This window comes from Suncus etruscus, chromosome 6, assembly GCF_024139225.1.
Source record: "Suncus etruscus isolate mSunEtr1 chromosome 6, mSunEtr1.pri.cur, whole genome shotgun sequence".
Taxonomy (NCBI): Eukaryota; Metazoa; Chordata; class Mammalia; order Eulipotyphla; family Soricidae; genus Suncus; species Suncus etruscus.
In genome coordinates, this window is record NC_064853.1 from 48,905,504 (window position 1) to 48,927,034 (window position 21,531).

At 46.6% G+C, this 21,531-nt stretch overlaps 1 protein-coding gene and 1 non-coding gene across 2 annotated transcripts in view; one reads left to right on the forward strand and one right to left on the reverse strand.

Annotated features, from left to right (window-relative positions):
- Positions 1–1,192: 1,192 nt before the first annotated feature.
- The window catches only part of SESN2 (sestrin 2), a 28,366-nt gene continuing 8,027 nt past the window's right edge, over positions 1,193–21,531 (reverse strand). The window contains exons 2-10 of the mRNA XM_049774814.1: positions 20,024–20,083; positions 15,396–15,593; positions 14,836–15,018; positions 14,540–14,752; positions 12,612–12,762; positions 11,623–11,741; positions 10,682–10,872; positions 3,653–3,797; positions 1,193–2,939 (exon numbers count right to left, since the gene is read on the reverse strand). Coding sequence (XP_049630771.1) covers positions 2,853–2,939; positions 3,653–3,797; positions 10,682–10,872; positions 11,623–11,741; positions 12,612–12,762; positions 14,540–14,752; positions 14,836–15,018; positions 15,396–15,593; positions 20,024–20,083 — 1,347 coding nt within the window. The 3' untranslated portion in view covers positions 1,193–2,852. The remainder of the gene's footprint in view (positions 2,940–3,652; positions 3,798–10,681; positions 10,873–11,622; positions 11,742–12,611; positions 12,763–14,539; positions 14,753–14,835; positions 15,019–15,395; positions 15,594–20,023; positions 20,084–21,531) is intronic.
- LOC126012363 (U6 spliceosomal RNA) lies at positions 3,139–3,245 on the forward strand. Its single transcript, XR_007496868.1, has one exon. It is a non-coding gene; the product is annotated as a U6 spliceosomal RNA (small nuclear RNA).

Sequence of the window (21,531 nt, forward strand, 5' to 3'; positions counted from 1 at the left end):
TGAAGGAGGGTAAAGGGAAAGAAAAGGAGGCAATCAGGGAAATTCCTGGAGGAGCCCCTATTTTCATTTTATGACAGCAGCATTTAAAGGAAGTGGCAAGCCAGCAGGTCTTAGCTTAGTCATGATGTGGTTTTTAAAATTTTTTTGAACCAGCTTACTTGAGTTTCTATTGCCCAGAGAAGCTGCTAAGTTTAACTAAGGTCAAACAGCCACTAACGAAAACTAGAATAACTTCAGAGTGACATACATAAATTTCTGTAGGCTGGCTATCACTTGGGTGTTAGGAAGGATGAGAAGCAAGTAAGCCTGAAACAGTAAGGCAGGAAGCTGAGACCCCTCTTAGACATTCTTCCAATAGACTCCCCTTGACACAAGAAAACATAAAAACAGCAAGAATTCCAGCTTAAGGCCAAGTAGAGCCCAGCTGGAATCCTGACTTCCCCTGGCTAGCTGTGAAGGGTCACTGGTACTTGAGGTAGTGACACCACCAGATTTTAGGTTCCAGTTGCTAGTGACATTGGTCTCTGCCATACCACTTTACCTCAGCATCTCAATTATCTGGATGCAGAATTAGAACTATGTTTTTGTTGTTTTTTGGGGTCACATCCGGCAGTGCACAGGGGTTTACTCCTGGTTCTAAGCTCAGAAATCACTCCTGGCAGGCTCAGGGGACCATATGGGATGCTGGGATTTGAACCACTGTCCTTCTGTGTCTAAGGCAAACACCCTATTGCTGTGCTATCTCTTCGGCCCAGAATTAAAACTATTTTTTAAATTCTATAATACTGGGTCTGTGGCATGGTGCAATACACAAGGGCCAGAAGTAGACTTATTTTTGTTTGCTTTTGGGTCACACCCAGTGGTGCTCAGGGGTTACTCCTGGCTCTGTGAAATTGCTCCTGGCAGGCTCGGAGGAACATATGGTTTGCCGGGAATCAAACCAGATTCTGTCCTAGGTTGGCTGCATGCAAGGCAGAGGCCCTACCATTCTATCACTTTGGCCCCCAGAAGTAGTCTTTCAACGCCAACACAACCATCTCTGCAGTTCCTGGGCACATGCTGGCAGGGGAAAGCTAGCAAGTCAAGTCCATGACGCAATCACAATCTCCTGCTCAAGCCAGAAAGTGAACCATGACCCCCAGGAAATACAAAAACATTAACAACAAGTACAAAACAAAACCTTGGCGAACTTTTATTTGTCTTCATATATAGCTGATAGCAAAGACAGAGACTTTTGTATTTGAACACTGGATACCCTGCCCATCCTCCAGGGAACACAGACAAGACCTCCTGTCTCCTTACTCTAGTCTAAAACTGAGGGCCGGGGCCTCTTCCGCCTGTCCAGCTTCTCTGCAGGGATGGCCAGTCACTTCCCCATGCCTGCATGGGTACGAAATGTGGCAAACTGACCAGGCTCCTCTTCTGCCCCAGCCCAAGGAGGGTCAGAGGAGCAGATTAACCCTTGCCTTGCAGAAGTCTCCTCCAAACCAGGCTGTGAGGAGCAGACTGCTGTTAGGAGGTCAAAGGAGTCATAATTCACAGCTTGTTTGCTACAGAAAGTGCCTGGGATGGGCCCTTGGGTGCTTGTCCTCCAAGAAATCCACCTACACTTGAGGAAGGGAAGAGAAAATGGGAAGGAGGTGGGGGGGAGGGGTCCCTAAGAGGTAGTCAGGAGAGATTGACAGAGAGCTGGAGGCTCCCCAGAGGCCTTCAAGGTCTCATGAGACATGCAGTCATAGTTGGCAGGATGGCCCAAGAATCAGCTAAACCGAGCCACAGATGTCACTAAAAACTTAAAATGGCTGGCTCCAGACTGCAATTGGGGAAATGAGGTCAAAAAGGTTTGGCAATGAGGCAGGGGTCACTAGGCCAGTGGCAGGACCTAAACAGGAAGCTTAGGGTCTCCTGCCTCTCCCATGGAGCCATCTAGAAAGGTTTGACTTTTTGGCACGTGTATGTGGCAGAGATGTGAGAAAAGGAGATTGGGGAGCCAGGCTCCCCAAGGCAGGTAGAGATCTGAGATTTCTTCCCCTATCCTCCTCTCAGGCATTGACTATGGCACAGAATGAGGCTTGGAAGAACCTCACCTATAAGGAACCAACATACAAAGGATAATGCTCCCTCTTTGGAAGGCAAAATGATCAAGAGCTCAAATTCTGCTGAGATCATCTTCTTGGATGTGCTTGGTCTTCTCTGGGGCCTTCCACTACTAAGCATGGGAGAGGAGGGGCAGAGGGCAGGGGAGAAAAGTTGACTGGGACTGGGGCAACCAGGAAGTAATGGTCTACAGGATGTTCAGCAGAATTGGTGCTGGGAGATGGGGTGGGGTGGAATCAGACACACAGACCAGCTGTGCCCCTGACTTTCACATTGATGGGTGAATGGCAGGTGAGAGATTAACGGAGTCTGGAATGTGGGAGGAAGAAAAGCAAAGTTGATGGAGTGTGTGAGTCCCCAGAGGTGGCTCCTTGTTAGGGGCCTGCCAGAGACATCCTGGTCCCGGAAGGGAACAGTATTGGTTGCATCTGGGGTTTAGCTGCTGGCATCCAACAATGACTTCAGTCCGTTTTCCTCCTGGTGCCTTCTGCCCTTGGGGTCAGGAAGGGTCTGATCTCTTGGGATCTTTCCAATCTTTCTCCAGCTCCCCCAGGCAGAGCTGAACTCCCATTTTCCATATAATGATTCAGTCCAGTCTGTTCCAGGGAGAAAAAGCAGGGTGTGGCTTGGGGGGCAGCATATCACACAAGCCAATCCCCAGAGTTTGGTGGGGTGAGTGTGGAAGAGAGGAGGGGGGCTGTCTCCACACAGAAAAGTCCTTGGGGAGAGGAGGAAGCTCCAGGTCTGCTCCCGAGTCAGGTCATATAGCGGGTAATGGCACGCAGGGCGTAGAGCAGGGCGGCCTGCATACGGGCCTCCAGGAGCAGTAAGTTCACGTGGACCTGGGGAACAGGAGATACAAATGATGTCCCTCCTCACCTCACCAACACTCTCACACAATGTTTAAGCTGGAGCTCTGCCCTCCTCCCCACTCTCTAAAAGAGACACCCCATATTTCCTAAGGCTCTTGGCAGTTTGAAATGACCACTGGAAAATTTTAAGCACATCCTTCCCCCATCAAGACTGAGACTAATCACTCCAGTGCTTGCTCTGGTAGCACATATTCTAAAATTGGGAAGATACAGAGATTATTAGCATGGCCTCTGCGCAAGGATGACATGAAAATTAGGGACTGATCACTCCAACACCAAAACCAAAACCAAGAGCTATCAATAAACCTGTATCCAGGTGCAGAGCCAGTAGTAGTCCTGAGAGGTAGGTAGTAGTTAGTCCCATTGTAAAGATCCAAAGTGCAGAAAGGCAAAGTGACTTGCCCAAGGTCACAGTGCTAAGTGGCCCTGTGATGACTAGAACCCTGTCATCCTCCCAGCATCTAAGAATCCTAAGAAGCACATTCCTGTTTGACAGGTTAGTCAAATGGAGCCTGAAATCTGCATGGAGCAGGATTTGAACCCAGGAAATGACTGCCCAAGAGTTCTATCTGGGAGGGAAAAAAACTCAGCCTACCTACCTCCAAGGTTCTACCCCTTTTCCCTTCCCTTCCACCACAGGCCATTCTCTTCTGTCATCCTGCTCCACCCTCCACTGGCCATACCTTCTCTGAATGGCGGAAGTGCCTCCAGAAGAGATTGTACATTCTTCGAGTGGTCTTCTCGGGGTGGCAGGCCACTGTCTTGATGTAGACCTTGAGGTTCCGCTCCAGGAGCTGGTTCACCTCCCCATAGTCATAATCATCATATCTGGAGGGGAAAATCCCAAGAAAAACACTCAGTCTCTGCTCCCAAAAGGTGCTCCAGTCCCTTCCCCATGCTATGGAAGGGGGAAGTGAGCATTAGAATAGAGAGATAGTAGGAAGTAGCTAGAAGCTTATTTCCTCTTAGGAACGGGTTGTTTTGGGCTGGAGAGATGGCTCAGTGGTAAGGTGTTTGCCTAGCATGCGGCTGACCTGGGAAGGGACCCAGTTCAATTCCCAGCATCTCCTGTGGTTCCTCAGCCTGCCAGGAGAGATTTCTGAGTGAAGGGTCAGGAGCGACCCCTGAGCACCACTGGGTGTGGCCCAAAGGATCAATCAATCAATAAAGTTAAAAAAAAATAGAAAAGGGCTGTTTTCTCTTGCTTCCCTTGTGTCCCACTGATACAGCTGTTTGAATCCCATGCCCCACAAATAGTCCCCTGAACACAGAACTCAGGCACCCCTGGATATGGCAAAAAAGCTAAAGGAGAGATAAACCTATTTTCTCTCTTGCTTTTTCTCATTTTGGGGTTATAATATGTGATACTTAGGGCTTACTCCTGGCTGTGCTCAGGAGTGACTTTTGGCTAAGCTCAAGGATTACTCATGGCAGAGCTTCAGGAACCATGTGGAGATCCAGGGATGGAACCTGGGTTGAGCACACTATCCACTGTACTATTCCTCCGGATCCCTATTTTTTCTTATAGAAAATACCCATAGACACATGTCACCAGACTCACTGGGAAGCCCTCCTAGGCATGAGAATGAGAATGAGAGAGAATGAGAAAGCCTCAGTGGATACCAGTCTTATGCATGTGAACATAACACATGCAATCTTCATACATGACTATAAAGTGACTATTTCCACCAGCCCTAGTTTATCAATGAAACAGAGATTCCAAGACATGTAGTGATGTATCTGAGGTCTTCTAGCTCAGAAAGTGCTTCAAACCCTGCTCTTTTCCAGTTCTAGTTAGTACCTGACAGTAAGTGCTATGAAAGACAGGATAAGTGAGTGCAACTATCCACCTGGAGAAGGAAAAAGGGCAAAAGCCACCCATACTTGCTTTACAGAGGGGTAAACTCAGGCTTAGAGAAGGGAAAAAGTTGTTCAAAATCAAACAGTTAAGTGGGTGACAGACCTAAAGGCCACCTGTGGGACAGGGAATGGAGCTCAGGTGGTAAAGACAAAACTAGCATGTCAGAGGAGGCCATTGCCTTTGCATGTGGCCTTGGCCCACTTTTAAGCCTCAGCATTCCATATGATCTCTAAACCTTTCCAGGGGTGATCCCTGAGCAGAGATAAAGGCATAAGCCCTGAGCACAGGCAGATGTGGCACAAGATCCAAACAAACTATCTTATCTAAAGAGGTTGAGTTTGATTCCTGACCCTATGTTGCTCCCTGGGCACTGCCAGCTGTGGCCTTCACAATATAGTAAAGGCTACCAGTCTCTGTAGTCCCATAAAGCTACAGTGATCTATATATGGTTGTGAATGGGTATGACTGGTTGTGAACTATACACAAATCTGGTAGCCTGAGGGATGGCAACTAGACATATCTCAAAGTTGGGTAGGAACTAGCTCATGCCACCAATCAGGTGCCCAACAGCCTTTGGCCTTCCTGGAAAAACTGCCACAAACCAGCAAGAGGACAGCAGGAGTAAATACTTATCAACCCCATCAAGCAGATGTGATTTACATTTCAACAAGCAACAAGTACCTTTGAAAACAATGGGAACAGGAACCCAAGTACAGTGGTAACTGCTCCTAAGGCACTTGCCTTGCAAAAACCTGCTGACCTGATTGATCTCCAGAATCCTATATGGTTCCTGAGCTAGGAATAATCCCTGAGCATGGGGGGAGAGGGGGAGAGGGGGAGAGGGAGAGAAGGGAAAAGGGAGGGAGGGAGGAAGGGAGGGAGGGAGGAAGGGAGGGAGGGAGAGAGAGAGAGAGAGAGAGAGAGAGAGAGAGAGAGAGAGAGAGAGAGAGAGAAGAGAGAAGAGAGAGAGAAGAGAGAGAGAGAGAAGGGAGAGAAGGGAGAGAGAGAGAGAGAGAGAAGGGAGAGAAAGAGAGAGAGAATGTAAACCATAAAATAAGAAAGCCAAAAAAAAATAAGACAATTGAGGAGATTGGAGGAAAATGTTACAGGAGCCCAGTTGGGCATCTTAGTGATACAGTGCTTGCTTCACAGGCATGAGGCTTTGAGTTTAGTCCCTGTCTGTGTCCCATATGCCTAAGATGATCCTGGTGGTAATGTATCTAGGATCCTAATAATGTCACAACAATTATGTGCTGTATCTAGTACAACACTACCACAAGTAGAGTAGGGGAGGCTAAGTCATCACAACAAAAAGAAAAACTATAGAAAAATAATTAGGAAGGGGAGCTAGCACAGAGTATAGTATTCAGGGCACATGCTTTGCATAGGCCATAGGTTTAATCCCTGGCATTGTATGCCCCAGTGCTTCTACACCAGGCTCACGCTCCACCGCACTGCCAGGCCCTAGCCCTGAACTCTTCTGAGTCTGGTTGGTTAGCCAGGTATTACCAGAAATGGCCTTTAAGTCCCTTAAGCACTGTTTGGGAGGAAAACTTTTTAAATGTCACAGAATATGGATGTAATAAGAAATTATTTAACAAACTGATTTTTTGTATCCTTGACTCTGAATTTAACAATGTTATCTGGGATATTTTCCCAATAAAAATATAATCATGGGGGGCCGGAGAGATAGCATGAAGGTAAGGCGTTTGCCTTGTAATCAGAAGGTTGGTGGTTCGAGTCCCAGCATCCCATCTGGTCCCCCAAGCCTGCGAAGAGTGGTTTCTTTCTTTTTTTCTTTTTTGGTTTTTGGGTCACACCCGGCAGTGCTCAGGGGTCACTCCTGGCTCTACACTCAGAAATTGCTCCTGGCAGGCTCGGGGTACCATATGGGACACTGGGAATCGAACCAATGACTTTCTGCATGAAAGGCAAACACCTTACCTCTATGCTATCTCTCCAGCCCCGTTTTTTTTGTTTGTTTGTTTGTTTTGTTGTTATTTTGTTGGGTTTTGTTTTTTTTTGTTTTTTTTTTTTTTTTTTTTTGGTTTTTGGGCCACATCCAGCAGCGCTCAGGGGTTACTCCTGGCTCTATGCTCAGAAATTGATCCTGGCAGGCTCAGGGACCATATGGGATGCCGGGATTCGAACCACCAACCTTCTGATTGCAAGGCAAAACACCTTACCACCTCCATGCTATCTCTCCGGCCCCAAGAGCGATTTCTGAGCGTAGGGCCAGGATTAACTCCTGAGCACTGCCGGGTGTGACCCGAAACCCAAAATATATATAATCATGGGGGACTGGAGCGATAGCACAGTGATTAAGTCTTTTGCCTTGCCTTGCATGCGGCCAACTCAGGTTCGATCCCAGCATCCCATATGGTCCCATGAGCCTGCCAGGAGTGATTTCTGAGCATAGAGCCAGGAATAACCCGAGAGCTGCTGAGTATGGCCCCCCAAAACAAAATAATAATAATAATAATAATAATAATAATAAATATAGATTATAATCATGGGCCAAACAAAGTTCAAATGAGCTGAGAACACGCTTTGCATTTAGAGCAGGGGTCTCAAACTCGGGGTGTGCAGGCCGCAAACGGCCCTCCATACAACATTTTGTGGCCCTGCCCTAGAGGAATCTTTTGTTGTTTTAGTTGTTTGGGTCACACCCCCCAATGTTCAAGGCGTACTACTGACTTTGCACTCAATGATCACCCCGACAACTTTGCCTCCTGCAGCCCCCAGGTAACTTGAGTTTGAGACCCTGATTTAGAGGGTCCACTTTTGATCCCTAACCTACAATTCCCAGAACCACTAGGAGTAACACCAGCACAGAGCCAGGAGAAGTCCATGAGCACAGAGCTAAATATGGCCTAAAATTAATTTAAGAAAGCATGACGCCGAACAGATAGCATGGAGGTAGGGTATTTGCATTGCATGCAGAAGGACAGTGTTTCAAATCCTGACATCCCATATGGTCCCCCAAGCCTACCAGGAGCGATCTCTGAGCATAGAGCCAGGAATAACCCCTAAGCGCTGCTGGATGTGACCCAAAAACCAAAAAAAAAAAAAAAAAAAAAAAAAAGCATAAAAGCATATTAAGCCTGACAAAAAAGGCAATTCACAATAGGTTAAAAAAAATGAAAAAGGCAAATTGCAAGATAGTTATTTTATAAAGCCTACCTAAAAATTTTTCAGAAAATATTTTGGTAACAAGATGAAGTTATAATTCACCATACACCAGAAATATGTGACATGTAGTATACTGCCTTCTATATTTTACAAGCATGAGGACTCTTGAATAAAAAGATTCTGGTTAGGGGCTGGAACAAAGGTACAGTTGACAGGGTATTTGCCTTGCTCATGCCCAACCTGGGTTCAATCCCAGCATCCCATATGGTTTCCTGAGCACCATCAGGAATAATTCTTGAGAGCAGAGCCAGAAGTAACACCTAAGCATCACCAGGCATGTCCCAAGCCACTCCTGCCCCCAAAAAACCCTAATGGTTAGGGATCACAGCAAAAGCACAGCAATTAGGGAACTTGCCTTGCAATGGGGGTGATTTGGGCTCAACCCCCCACCACCACTCCACAGAGTCCACAAGCCCACTAGGAATGATCCCTGAGTGCAGAGCCAAAAGTAAGCCCTAAGTACCACTGGGTGTGGCCCAAAGAAACACAAAAAGATTCTGGTTAATCAGTTTTCTTTTCTCTTAATACAGCTAAACATTTTTCCCTTGCAATATAAATAAAGCATTATTGTAATTCTAAGAGTGCAAATATTTCACCAAAGTCTGAAGCCCTCTATAGACAGATTTATATTGATGTCAAGGCATGCAGCATGCATGTCTCCATTATCAAGAAAGGCACACTCCAGATGTGTCTTTTGGCTTTCCTGGTGCAGTGCCTAATTTTCCTCCCAAGAAATATTTCAGCCAGAAGGCCCATTGGAAAAGTCAATCATAACCCCTGCGAGGATTACTAGCTATATTTCTGACATGGATGTGACATTATCTTTCTCTTATTTGATTTTGTCTCCTTTGCTAACTACAGAAATTCAGAAATTCAGCCTCAGTTATCCTTGCAGTCTAAAGGAATTTCAGAATCCCAAAAAAAGCTGCTAGAAGTTCCCTGCTGGCTAAGTATATTAGCAACTCAAAGTCCAGCCAGCTACCTCTCTTTCTGTCAGCCCATTTACTTCCAAAGGCCAAGTCAAAACACAGCACCTTGGGGCCGGAGAGATAGCATGGAGGTAAGGCGTTTGCCTCTCATGCAAAAGGTCATCGGTTCGAATCCCGGCGTCCCATATGGTCCCCCGTGCTCGCCAGGAGCGACTTCTGAGCATGGAGCCAGGAGTAACTCCTGAGCACTGCCGGGTGAGACCTAAAACCCCCCCCCAAAAAAAAAAAAAACAAACAAAAAAAAAAACACAGCACCTTCAAGACTATGGTCTTCTCTCCTTGCCTTAGAGCACCACAGCAAATGATTTTGCCTCAGGGACTTTCCCGGTCACTTTGAATACCCGCTTACAAACAGGTCTGGCCAGTGTAGAATTAGGCTATTTCACTAGGTATAATTCTGTACCCTTCATAAATTTTATCTCTTTCTATTGCCAGATCATAGAAAGTGGGTCTTAGCCCCTACCTAGAATACTATTTCCCTCAGGTTAAGGATATTTGTTATTAGGAGAAAACCAGAATTCCTGCCATCCCTTAATTTACATCACTAATGACACCTAGGACCAGCATCTACTTTGATATGTAAGAAATTAGCCTTCCTTTTATCCTCTGACTCCTAACTGAAACCTATTCTATTCTAAGGTTACAAATCACCTAAAGCTATGTGTATTTGTTTTCTAATCAAACAATGTACATTGATAGTTCCTGTACTTTGAAAGAAACAAATGTTGGCATTCCTTTCATGATATGATTCTCTCTTTACCCTTTATATACTCCCTTGCCTGAAGATTAAATTTGTCGCACTCCTGCCAAAAATGTGTTGGCCCCACATATACTAATATTATTATTATAATGATAATAATAATGTGGTATCATTATTTCATATTTCATATTCATCCGCTCGTGTACCCGTTTTCCTCTCTTAAAAGGACTATGACCCACGAGAATTGCTGAGACGCATCATGTCTATAGCATATTGACTTATTATGAGAGTAACTGCTATTTAGAATGGAACTCATCTTTTTTTTTTTGTTTGTTTTTGGGCCACACCCGGTAACGCTCAGGGGTTACTCCTGGCTATGTGCTCAGAAGTTGCTCCTGGCTTGGGGGACCATATGGGACACCGGGGGATCGAACCACGGTCCGTCCAAGGCTAGCGCAGGCAAGGCAGGCACCTTACCTTTAGCGCCACCGCCCGGCCCCGAATGGAACTCATCTATGTCAACATTTAATCTATATTTTTACATTCTATTTAGCTTGTCTCTCTAACCTAATTCCTGTCAAGAGAAACAAATTTGGTTTTGCTTTGGGACACGCCTTGTAAGTACATGGAAGACAATGTGGTGCCAGGTATGGAACTCAGGGCTCCCAGGTGCAAAGCAGGTGCTCCAGACCTTTTTGAGTTGTCTCCCTGGCCCTGAAACAAATGGCTTAGAAAAGCAGAATAGGTAGGAAGAAAGGAAAAGACAAAAAGTGGCATTATTCTGGAGAGATAGTGTGGTGAGAAGGGCATTTGCCTTGCATAAGGCCTACCCAGGTTCGATCCCTAAAACTCCACTCCATTTGGTCCCCTGACCCCACTTAAACAGAGTCCTGAGTTTTAGCAGGGTGTGGCCTCAAAACAAAACCATGGCACAATTGTGAATCAGAGTAACAAGAGGGCACAAGATCACCTGATGCCAAAGACGCAGTGGATGTAGTTCCAGATGGCCCTGCGGAGCACGGACGTGTCCACCCCACTGTGCATGGCGATGGTGTTGTAGGTGAGGCTATAGGCTGCCTGGAACTTTTCATCCAGCAGCTGCCCTCCCTCAGGGTAGAGCCGCTGGATTAGGGAGTAGCCATGGTCTTCCCAGGTATAATCCTAGGAACACAGGGAGGGTTAGTGAGTAGATTTTGGGGTGCCATGGCTGGCCTGAAGCCCCAACCTCTAGAACAACCCTGGGCTCACAAGAATAAAAATCCCTGCCCAGGGACCAGAGCAACAGTACAGCAGGTGGGGTATTTGCCTTGCACATGGCCAACCCAGGTTTGGTCCCAGCATCCCATCTGGTCCTCGTGCCTGCCAGGAGTGATTTCTAAGAGCAGAGGCAGGTGCTCTGGCGTGCTATTGGGTATGGCCCCAAAACAAAACAAAACAAAAAAACAAAATTAAAAATAAAAACAGGGCCCAAGAGATAGCACAGCAGTAGGGCATTTGCCTTGCATGCAGCTGACCCGGGATGGACCTAGGTTTGATTCCCAGCATCCCATATGGTTCCCTGAGCCTGCCAGGAGCAATTTCTGAGCACAAGGCCAGGAGTAACCCCAAAGTGCTGCAAGGTATAGAACAAAAGCCACAAAACAAAACAAAACATAAAACCATCCTGCCCAGCCCATGTGGCTTCATCAGGCCCGAGCAAAAGAGGAAGAAGTCTCTTAGGCATGACTTGTTCCCTCTAAACAAATTCTCTAAGTTAGAGTACAGACCCCACCCCACCCCAGGTCATGATCTAAGGGTACCCTCTCCATTTTCCAGACTTCTCTCTAAGCATGCAAAATATCACTCCCTACTTGTTTGCAAACTTAGAATAATACTACAATACCAGGACAGGTGCAAGTGGGGAGTCACTACCTGAGCACGAAAGGTAGGGGGTGCCTGAGTCCCTCGGCGAGTGAAGTCTTCATATCCAAAAGTGGGATCCTCCACAAAACAAAGTATATCTGGGTGTGGAGAGGGCTCCAGGATGTCAGCTGAGGAGGTGAGAAAGAGGTGACAGTGAGGCCACAGATGAAAACAGGGTCTCTTCCTACTGAGGGACTGCAGAGTCCAAGACCAGAGAAAGTACCAGTTCCAGAGAGCAGACTTAAGTCATCTTACGCTGGGTCTAGGGGTGAATTAATCCAGACCCAAGGACCCTATTAATAATAGCCATTTATGGAGCTGCTCAGTCTACATCCAGCTCCATAGTAAGAGCTCTTTGTTTCTGCATGGCCAGAGATAATATAACAGATAGGGTGCTTGCCTTGCATGTGGCAGACCTGAGTTCAATCCCCAGCATCCCATGTCTCCTGAGTACCACCAAGAAATCATTCCTGAGTGCAGAACCAGGAACTAAGCCCAACAGGGAAAAGAAATGGGGGGGAAAAAAAGAAGTTTTGAGGCCAGAGAGAGAGGTAAGGCGTTTGTCTTTCATGCAGAAGGACGGTGGTTTGAATCCCGGCATCCCATATGGTCCCCTGTGCCTGCCAGGGGTGATTTCTGAGCCTAGAGCCAGGAGTAACCCCTGAGCACTGCCGGGTGTGACCCAAAAACCAACCAACCAACCAATCAAACAAACAAACAAAAAATGAGTTTTGCTTCTGCTATGTACCCTAGATGCCAATCTTGAAGAGAAACCCCCAGCATCCCAGATGGTCTCTTCATGCATTGACAGGAATCCAGGAGTAACTCCTGAGCATTGCCAACTGGTGCCCCAAACCAAAACCAGAACCCACTCCCTACCCCCCCAAAAAAGTGGTAGTTTCTTTAGAGATGCAATGTGTATAAGAGCCTCCTGTCCAGCAGAGATAGTCTAAGGAGACAATGTCTGGAATCTGGATGCCTGGGATCCAACTCTATACCTGAGGGGGTCACCAGAAGGCTCTCTGACTTCTCCAGCTCAAAGCGGTTCTCCATCTCCTCCTGGGATGCACCTTCATCCCTCAGCAGGCTCTCCTGCAGCTGCCGCATCCGCTCCATCAGAGTTTCCACATCCCGGGCAGCCTCAAAGCCCTAGAACAAAAACCTGGGGTGACTACCTCTTCTTCTTCTCCTCACTTAGTCTGTAACCTTTCCTAGACATGAGGCCTTCCTGAATCATCAACTTCTCTCACAAGTCAGTATCTAGGGAGGTGGTGATTATGGTCAACGGCTGTAAAGGATGCTACCATGAGGGACCAGGGTTCACTCCCCAGCACCACATGGTCCCCTAAGCACTGAGTAGAGGGTAGCCCCAAGCACCCCTGAGTACAGGCGAAAAGCCAAAAAAAGAAAAGAAAAAAGCAAAAACATGGGCCAGAGAGATAGTACAGTGAGTAGGGTGCTTGCCTTACTTGTGGGCAATGCAGGTTGGATTCCTTTATTCCATATAGTCTTCCATGCACTACCAGGGATAACTCCTGGGCATAGCCAGGTATGGCACAAAAACAAATAAGAGATCGAAGAGATAATACAGTGGACAGGGTGCTTGCCTTGGCATGGAGAGGTTCCAGGTATAATTCTCAGCACCGGTATATCCCCCTGAGTAAGCCAGGTGTAAGCCCTGAGCACTGCTGGGTGTTGACCCAAAACTAAAACCAAGGCCCTAAGCACAACCAAAGTGGTTGGGGTGATCATTACCCATCTTAGGGCATTTATAGCACAAAAGCCTTGGGTCCTCATGTAGAACCACCAGCCCAATTGGGTGTAAATCAACTGGAGAGGACCCCCCAAAAAGAAATAAATCAAGGGAGGTAGTTAGTAAGCAGCAGCAGATGGGAAATAACAGCCGTAGGGGGGGGCAGGGGTCAAGGGCCCCGGGTACAGTGGTGGTGTACCACAGAGTTAACCAAACTGAAAGCAGGATATCCACCAAACCACAGCAAACAAACTTAAAAATTAGCTTATTAAGGAAGCAGGTGAGGTGGAACTTGAGGGGGAGGTCAGAGAGGGGGTAATGGGAACCTGGGACTGATGGTGGAATTGGTGCTGGAACACAGTATGCCTAAAATTCAACTATGTATAACTTTGTAATCACAGTATCTTAATTAAAAATAAAAACACTTTAAAATACTAAAACTAAAACACAAACGCCTGGGATGTGACTCAGCAGTGCAGCACTTGTCTTGCCTGATTCGATTCCCAGCAACATCAAATAAATAAATAAAAATAAAACAAGGCCACCACATAAAGTAGCAAATACTCTATTTTCAAATACAGAAGTTTAAGAGTATCTTAACTCTTTTTATTTTTTTATATATTTCTCCTTTTTTCTTCCTAACTCTTTAAAAAGCCAGCAGACGGGGCCAGAGAGATAGCACAGTGGCGTTTGCTTGCAAGCTGCCGACCCAGGACCTAAGGTGGTTGGTTCGAATCCCGGCATCCCATATGGTCTCCTGTGACTGCCAGGAGCTATTTCTGAGCAGAGAGCCGGGAGTAACCCCTGAGCACCGCCGGGTGTAGCCCAAAAACTAAAAAAAAATAAATAAATAAATAAATAAAAAAAAAAGCCAGCAGACATTAAGACTATAGGACTACATAGTGGGAAGCCAGCCACAGGCTGAGTTCACTGAGTCCATGCACTGGCTCTAAAGTAGTGAGGTCAGGGGTCTTTATCTTCATCTCACAGATAAAAATAACCCAGCTTCCTACAACCAAAATGTCCTCTTTCTTTCCTTCCTACCTCCCTCTGTTTCTTCCCTCAACAGCCTTTCCAAAGCATATGCAAGGAGATAGGAAGACAGAACATCAGAATCTGTGTCTTGGTTCGCTCTCACAACCCCCCACACCTAGGCCAAGAGGCATGACTTACCCCAAAGTTGTTCAATGAATCCCTACTGGGAGGGCTATTCTGCTCGCTGGGGGGCGAAGGTGCCTGGGGGGCAGGACTCCCCTCTGGGCCGCCCTCAGGGAGGATGCCACAGCCGAATACAAAGGAGGCAAGTGAGTGGCAGTGGGTAAGCAGGACCAGGGCCTGGATGAGCTCTGCCAGAGACCAGCTGTGCTCCCCTGTCTTCAGCAAGGCCTGGAGGGGAAAGAAGCAGATTCCTGAGTGGTGGTCTGGCTGACTTCCTTGCCCCAATCCAGCACCCTCGATGCCCACCACACCTGTATGTGTTCCTTGGTGATGAGCCAGGGGCGATGTGCCAGCAGCTTGTTGATCTCATTGAGCTTGCGCAGCTTCTCAGGTGCCCGGTGGAGGCCCAGCAGCCACTCGGGGTCCCCACCAGTCTGCAGAAACTCAGTCATGTGGGATCCCACCAGGTAGGAACACTGGTGGCGGGCGGCAGCCTGTGGGGAAAGGCCCATCCATGTCTTGATCTCCTCTTTCTCTGCTTGCACCCCAGTGGGACCCCCAGAGGCCTCACTGAAATGCAGAATCTGATCCCAGCTCTTTCATAAGCAGATCATCTGCCTTCCTGGCACCTCAACTTGCCAATCTGTAAAAGCAGGCACTAACAATGCCTCTCACCTCCAAATCTAAAGTTCTGTGCATGATTTTATGAAGCCAGAGTTTTTCCTTAGTGTCTGTTCTTAGCTGCTTCCCTTCTGGGTCTAAGGAATCAGGAGGCCTTGATAAAGAGATCTGAGGACAGGAGAAGCATCTATGCCAAGCACCCCTCTCTGAAAGGCCTCCACCCCCAAGAGTTAGGTCCAGGCTGGCTCACCATGATGGCAATGTAGTGGCGCCACGAGCTGGCCAGGGGCCCATCCGTGTGCAGCAGCAAGTAATGCAGGCGCCAGAAGCAGTTGAGGTAGTCGGGGTGCAGACCCATCACCACCGCCAGGTTGTCCACCCGGCCTGAGGACATTAGCACATCCAGTCCCAAGTGCTGCTCGAGGCTCTCAGGCCCCTCCCGAAGAACCTGCCCAGCAAAGGTGAGGAGAACATATATTAGGAATGATGAAACCACTGGTGAATTTCCAACACAAAAACCCAAACTCTACTGCCAAAAGGTTGGTGGAAGAAGGGAAGGGCCAGGGGAGTGCCTCAAATTGTAGAACTCCTGCCTTTATGCCTTGAAGCCTGGGTCCATCTCCAGTACCCTTGCCCTGTGCCCCCCCCCCAAAAAAAAAAAGGAAGGGGAAAAGATATTTTACTGACTAGACTTTTGGATATTTGTACAATAGCCAATAATGACATAATGTTTACTACATGCCACACTCTGTTCAAGGCCTCTATTAGCTCATTCAATCCTAACAACAATGAAATCAGAGTAACATTTGGCAACCAGAAAGATAATACAGCTGACAAGATGCTTGTCTAGCATGTAACTAACCTGGGTTCAATCTCCAGCATCAAATTTGGTCCCCCCAAGCTTCACCAGGAATGATCCCTGAGCACAGAGCCAGGAGTAAACCCTGAGAACAGCTGGGGGGGGGGTGACCAACACCCCACCCTCCAACAACAACAGAAACTTGGCACAGAGATCAAGACATAGTTTCTCATGCTTTTTTGTTGCATCTACCAGTACAAATCCATATAGCATGATCATGGGCTGTGGTGCAAAACTAGCCCATACATAGTTCCCTAGGCTTTTGTCAGGCCTGCTTTCATGTTGTAACTTTTCCTGCATCATTGATTCAACCTGCCCTGCAGTCTTTCAAAAGAGACTGATCTAGTAAATGGCAAAACCAGGATTCAAATCCAGGTTAACTCCAGTTTCTATTTCTTTCTTTTATTAGAATAGAATGATCATAACCTACCAAAAAAAAATTACAGAAGCAATGCTTGATGGTCAGAGACAATATAGCAGGTAAGATTAAGTGCCTTACACTTAGCAGTTCAATCCCCACATATGGCCCTCTGAGCACTGCCGGTAGTGATCCTTGAGCACAGAGCCAGGAGTAAACCCCAAGCATAGTTGAATGTAGTCCAAAAACAAACAAAACAGAACAATGCTTGAGCTCAAAATTCTGAACCACAGGAGATAGAACAAGTGATAGAGCACATGCCTAACATGTTTGAGACCTTGGGTTAGATCCCCAGCATCACAATGCTGCCAGCCTTCCCACCTTCCATCAAAGCCTGATAGCCACCCCCAGCATGGCCTATTGAAAAAAAAAATCCTCTCAATCATGGCTTTAAATTTATCAAAAGGTGATTGACTGCATACCAAAGAGTGGAGGGTATTGAGGAGGAGGAGGGGGTTGCTGACTTCTCATTAACTACTTGGCACCCAGAGGATAAAGAAACATATGTCTGGGGCCAGAGAGATAGCACAGCAGCGTTTGCCTTGCAAGCAGCCTATCCAGGACCTAAGGTCGTTGGGTTTCAATCCTGGCGTCCCATATGGTCCTCCGTGCCTGCCAAGAGCTATTTCTGAGCAGAAAGCCAGGAGGAACCTCTGAGCACCACCGGGTATGGCCCAAAAACCAAAAAAAAAAAAAAAAGAAAGAAACATATGTCTCTGTTCATTGAAGGCCAAGTAAAAAGATACAATTATTTAAACAATTTAAAGAAAGATAGTACAGGGTTAAGGTACTGGTTTGCCTTGCATGTAAATGACCCCTATTTAATATCTGGCACATGGTCCACCCCCTTCCTCCCATGTTTTGGGGCCACACTCAGCAGTGCTCAAGGATTACTCCTGGCTCTGTACTCAGGAATCACTCCCAAAGGGCTCCGGGACCATTTGGGATGTGCTGGAAATCAAATCCAGCTCAGTGCATGCAAGACAAATGCCCTACTGTTGTACTATCACTCCAGCCCCTAAATTTTACTTTTAAAACTATATCCGGGACCGGAGAGATAGCATGGAGGTAAGGCGTTTGCCTTTCATGCAGGAGGTCATCGGTTCGAATCCCGGCATCCCATATGGTCCCCTGTGCCTGCCAGGGGCAATTTCTGAGCCTGGAGCCAGGAATAACCCCTGAGCACTGCCGGGTGTGACCCAAAAAAAAAAAAAAAAAAAAAACCTATATCCAGGGAGCTGGAGCAATAGTACAGTGGATAGCACATTTGCCTTGCATGCGGCTGACCCAGGACGGGCCCAGGTTTGATCCCTGGCATCCCATTTGGTCCCTCAGCCTGCCAGGAGCGATTTCTGAGCACAGAGCCAGGAGTAACCCTCAAGCACTTCTGGGTGTGGCCCCAAAACCAAAAATAATAAAAAAATAAATTTAAATTATATTGTTTCCTTTTAATAGGGAAAAATCCTTGATGTAAATAAAGAACCACATCTCATTCCTAGTGGTATCTCCAGCCCTCCTATGCCCACACAGAAATGGGTAGCAGGGCTGGGAACAGTCCCCAAATACAACTCCAGTATGGACCCTAATCCCACCGCCCAAACACATAATGGGGCTGGAGTAATAGTTCAATGGGTAGAAGCTTGCATTGCACAATAGCTGACCCAGGTTAGATCCCCAGAGTCCCATATGGCTCCCTAGAACCACTAAGAGTGATCTTTTTTTTTTAACATGTATTTATTTATTTTGGTTTTGGGGCCATACCCAGTACCTCTCAGGAGTTACTCCTGGATCTGCACTCAGAAATCTCTCCTGCCAGGCTTAGGGGACCATATGGGATGCCAAGGATCGAACCCGAGTCAGTCCTATGCAAGGCAAACACCCTACCTACGCTGTGCTATCACTGTAGCTCCCTAGGAATGATCCTCGAATACAAAGCCAAAAATAAGCTGAGTACCACCAAGGATGCCCCCAAAAGAAACAAAAAACCCAAATACATAAATTATTAAAAAAAATAATGTTGGGGGCTGGAGAGATAGCATGGAGGCAAGCCATTTGCCTTGCATGCAGAAGGTCATTGGTTTGAACCCCAGCATCCCACATAGTTCCCCGAGCCTGCCAGGAACAATCTCTGAGCGTGGAGCCAGGAGTAACCCCTGAGCGCTGCCAGGTGTGACCCAAAAACCAAAAAAAAGTAATGTGTGCCTTTTAGAAGATATCCCTCTGCTAACATCTGACCCTTGATGACAGCATCAAGACCACTTTTCCTGTTCGCTGCTACACCCAGACCTAGATTAATTCACTGCTATTCACTGCTATACCTGGGGTAGATTAATAATTCAATAGGTATCTGTTAAATAAACAAATGAATGAACTGCCTGAATAGATGAAAGATTTTTTTGTTGTTGAATTTGTTCTGGGGGGGGGGGAATCCCAGAACACCAAGATATTATAAACTATGTCCTTAGTTCTGTATTAAAACATCTGGAAAGCAGGATTAAATGGTTAAGCAACAGTGATTATGTCTACTGGATAAGGGTGTTGGGATTAGAAGAGAGCAGAGTTTCCTGCAACTTTGGAACTCTTTTATGGAGGAGAGACTCTTAACCATGCTGGGGGGGGGGGGGTGAATCCAAGGTCTTGCACATATAAGGCATGTACTTTTACCTCTTCTTTTGGGGGAGGCCACACCCAACAGCGCTCAGGAATCACTTGTTGGGGGATTCAGGACATATGTGGTGTCAGATATCAGACCCAGTTCAGCCACATGCAAGGTAAGTGCCTTCCCTGCTGTACTATCTCTCAGATCCAAGATATTTTTGTTTGTTTGGGGGTTAGACCAGCAGTACTCAAGACTTACTCCTGGATCTGTACTCAGGGATCACTCCTGATGGGGCTCAGCAGACCATGTGATGATAGGGATTGAACTTGAGTTGGCCATATGCAAGGCAAGAGCCCTACCTTCATTCTGCCCTCCCCTAAAAACTTTACTTTTTAAGAGTTCACACTTGGTAAGTGCTTAGGGGTCACCAGGGCAACACTCAAAAGAGTTCAGGAGACCATATGGTGCCAAGAAAGAACTCAAAAGTACACCCCAGAACTCCTTGAGTCATCTCTCCAATCCCAGGGGGAAAAATATTTAAAATATGTGCACTGTATCATCCAAGGTGAGAAGAGAAACACAGATATTTCTATCATTCTAAGATAAAAGAGGAAGTATTCTAAGAATCAAATTGATTCACTGCCTGGCTCTGACATCACTTAATCTCGTTGAGTTGTTTCCAAGCATTGAGGTTGAACTATCTGCTTCAAACAGCTGTTTCATTGGGGCTGGAGCAATAGTAGAGCAGCTAGGGCACTTGCCTTGCAGGTTCATCCCTAGCATCTCATATGGTCCCATGAGCACCACCAGGAGTGACTCCTAAGTGCAGAATCTGGTGTCACCCTTGAGAACCACCAAAAACAAAACCAAAACAAACAGCCATTTCATGAATTAAATTAATCTAAAACTGGAAAGGCTAATTTCTCAGGAACTTCTTCAAGAGTCAGGAAAAGGCCCTTTACCCACCACTGCTCAATGTGTCAGGTCCCCTTCCAAGCTTACCTCCTCCACAGGGATGAAGGCACTAGGCCCCCGGGGGCCTCGACGAGCACGGCTCTCTCTCTGCTCCTAGGAAAACACACTGTGGTTAATCAGAGGGAGAAGGAAGAAGGGAGAACAGTAACTCAATAGGCTTCTCCTCCCTATCAGGAGGAACAACATGAACTTTTGTTTGCTTGGTTTTGGGACAAACCCTCTTGTTCTCAGGAATATGCCCTGGGGATCATGTGGTGTCCAGGACTGAATCCAGACATACTACATGCAAAAGCATGTGCTCCCACCATTACTGCTTTGGAGTTTTTTTGTTGTTGTTAGTTTGTTTTTGTGCTATACTCAGTTGCTTAAAGGCTTACTCTTGGCTCAGGAACCTCTCCTGGTGGTGCTCAATGGATCATATCAGATGTTAGGGATCAAACTCAAGTTGGTTGCATACATGGCAAGTGTACTACCTATTGTACTATCTTTCCAACCCCATATTTTTTGGTTTGTTTTTATCACCCAGATGTGCTATGGGGATCATTCACTGGGGAACCAACAGAGGGGATCAACCCTCTGCATGCAAAACTTTTTTACTAGTTGTTTTTTGGTTTATTTTTGGGACACACCCAAAAGTGCTCAGCGTTTACTTCTGGAATTATTTCAGGAACCATATGCAGTGCTGGGGATCTGAACTGGAGTTGGCCACATGCAAAGCAAGAGGCCTGCTTCTTTCCTATGGCTCTGGTCCTGTCCCAGCTCTTTGTGCTATCTCGGGACTCCCGCAGAACTTTTAAAACCATTAAGGTTTTTGTTGGAACATTGTATGACTGAAACTCAATCATGAACAAACTTTGTTACTGTGTATCTCACAGTAATTCCTTTTTAAAAAAAAATGTATTCAGAAAATAAAAATAATGAAGGGGGGTGTTCTGGTTATGACTGTAACCCAAATATGATCATGTTACTTAAAAAATTGTTCACCCTGCATGGAGGAGCCAGGTGAATAACATATACCTGTATCAGTAGGCAGAGAAAGGAGGTGCCATCCTGCCATCCTTTTTTTTTTTTTTTTTTTTTTGTGGTTTTTGGGTCACACCCGGCAGTGCTCAGGGGTTATTCCTGGCTCCAGGCTCAGAAATTGCTCCTGGCAGGCACGGGGGACCATATGGGATGCCGGGATTCGAACCGATGACCTCCTGCATGAAAGGCAAACGCCTTACCTCCATGCTATCTCTCCGGCCGCCATCCTGCCATCCTAAGCTGAGTTCTCTTCAGATCCCAGAAGGACCAAAGAACATCAGCATAAGTGAGATAGGAGCAGCAGGAAGGAGAAAGGCACCAATACAGTCACCTATCCATGAGCTACCTTTTTGGCCACCCTGGAAAACATGTACAGAAACCCCTACCTTGTGTATCCTAGAGCAAGTGACAAAGACCCAAGATTCCTGTGGTGCATCTCTCTAACAGAAATTTTTTCATCCCTCCTATGTCACCACCTCACACTACTATCGTGCCTTATCTGGGCTCCTATC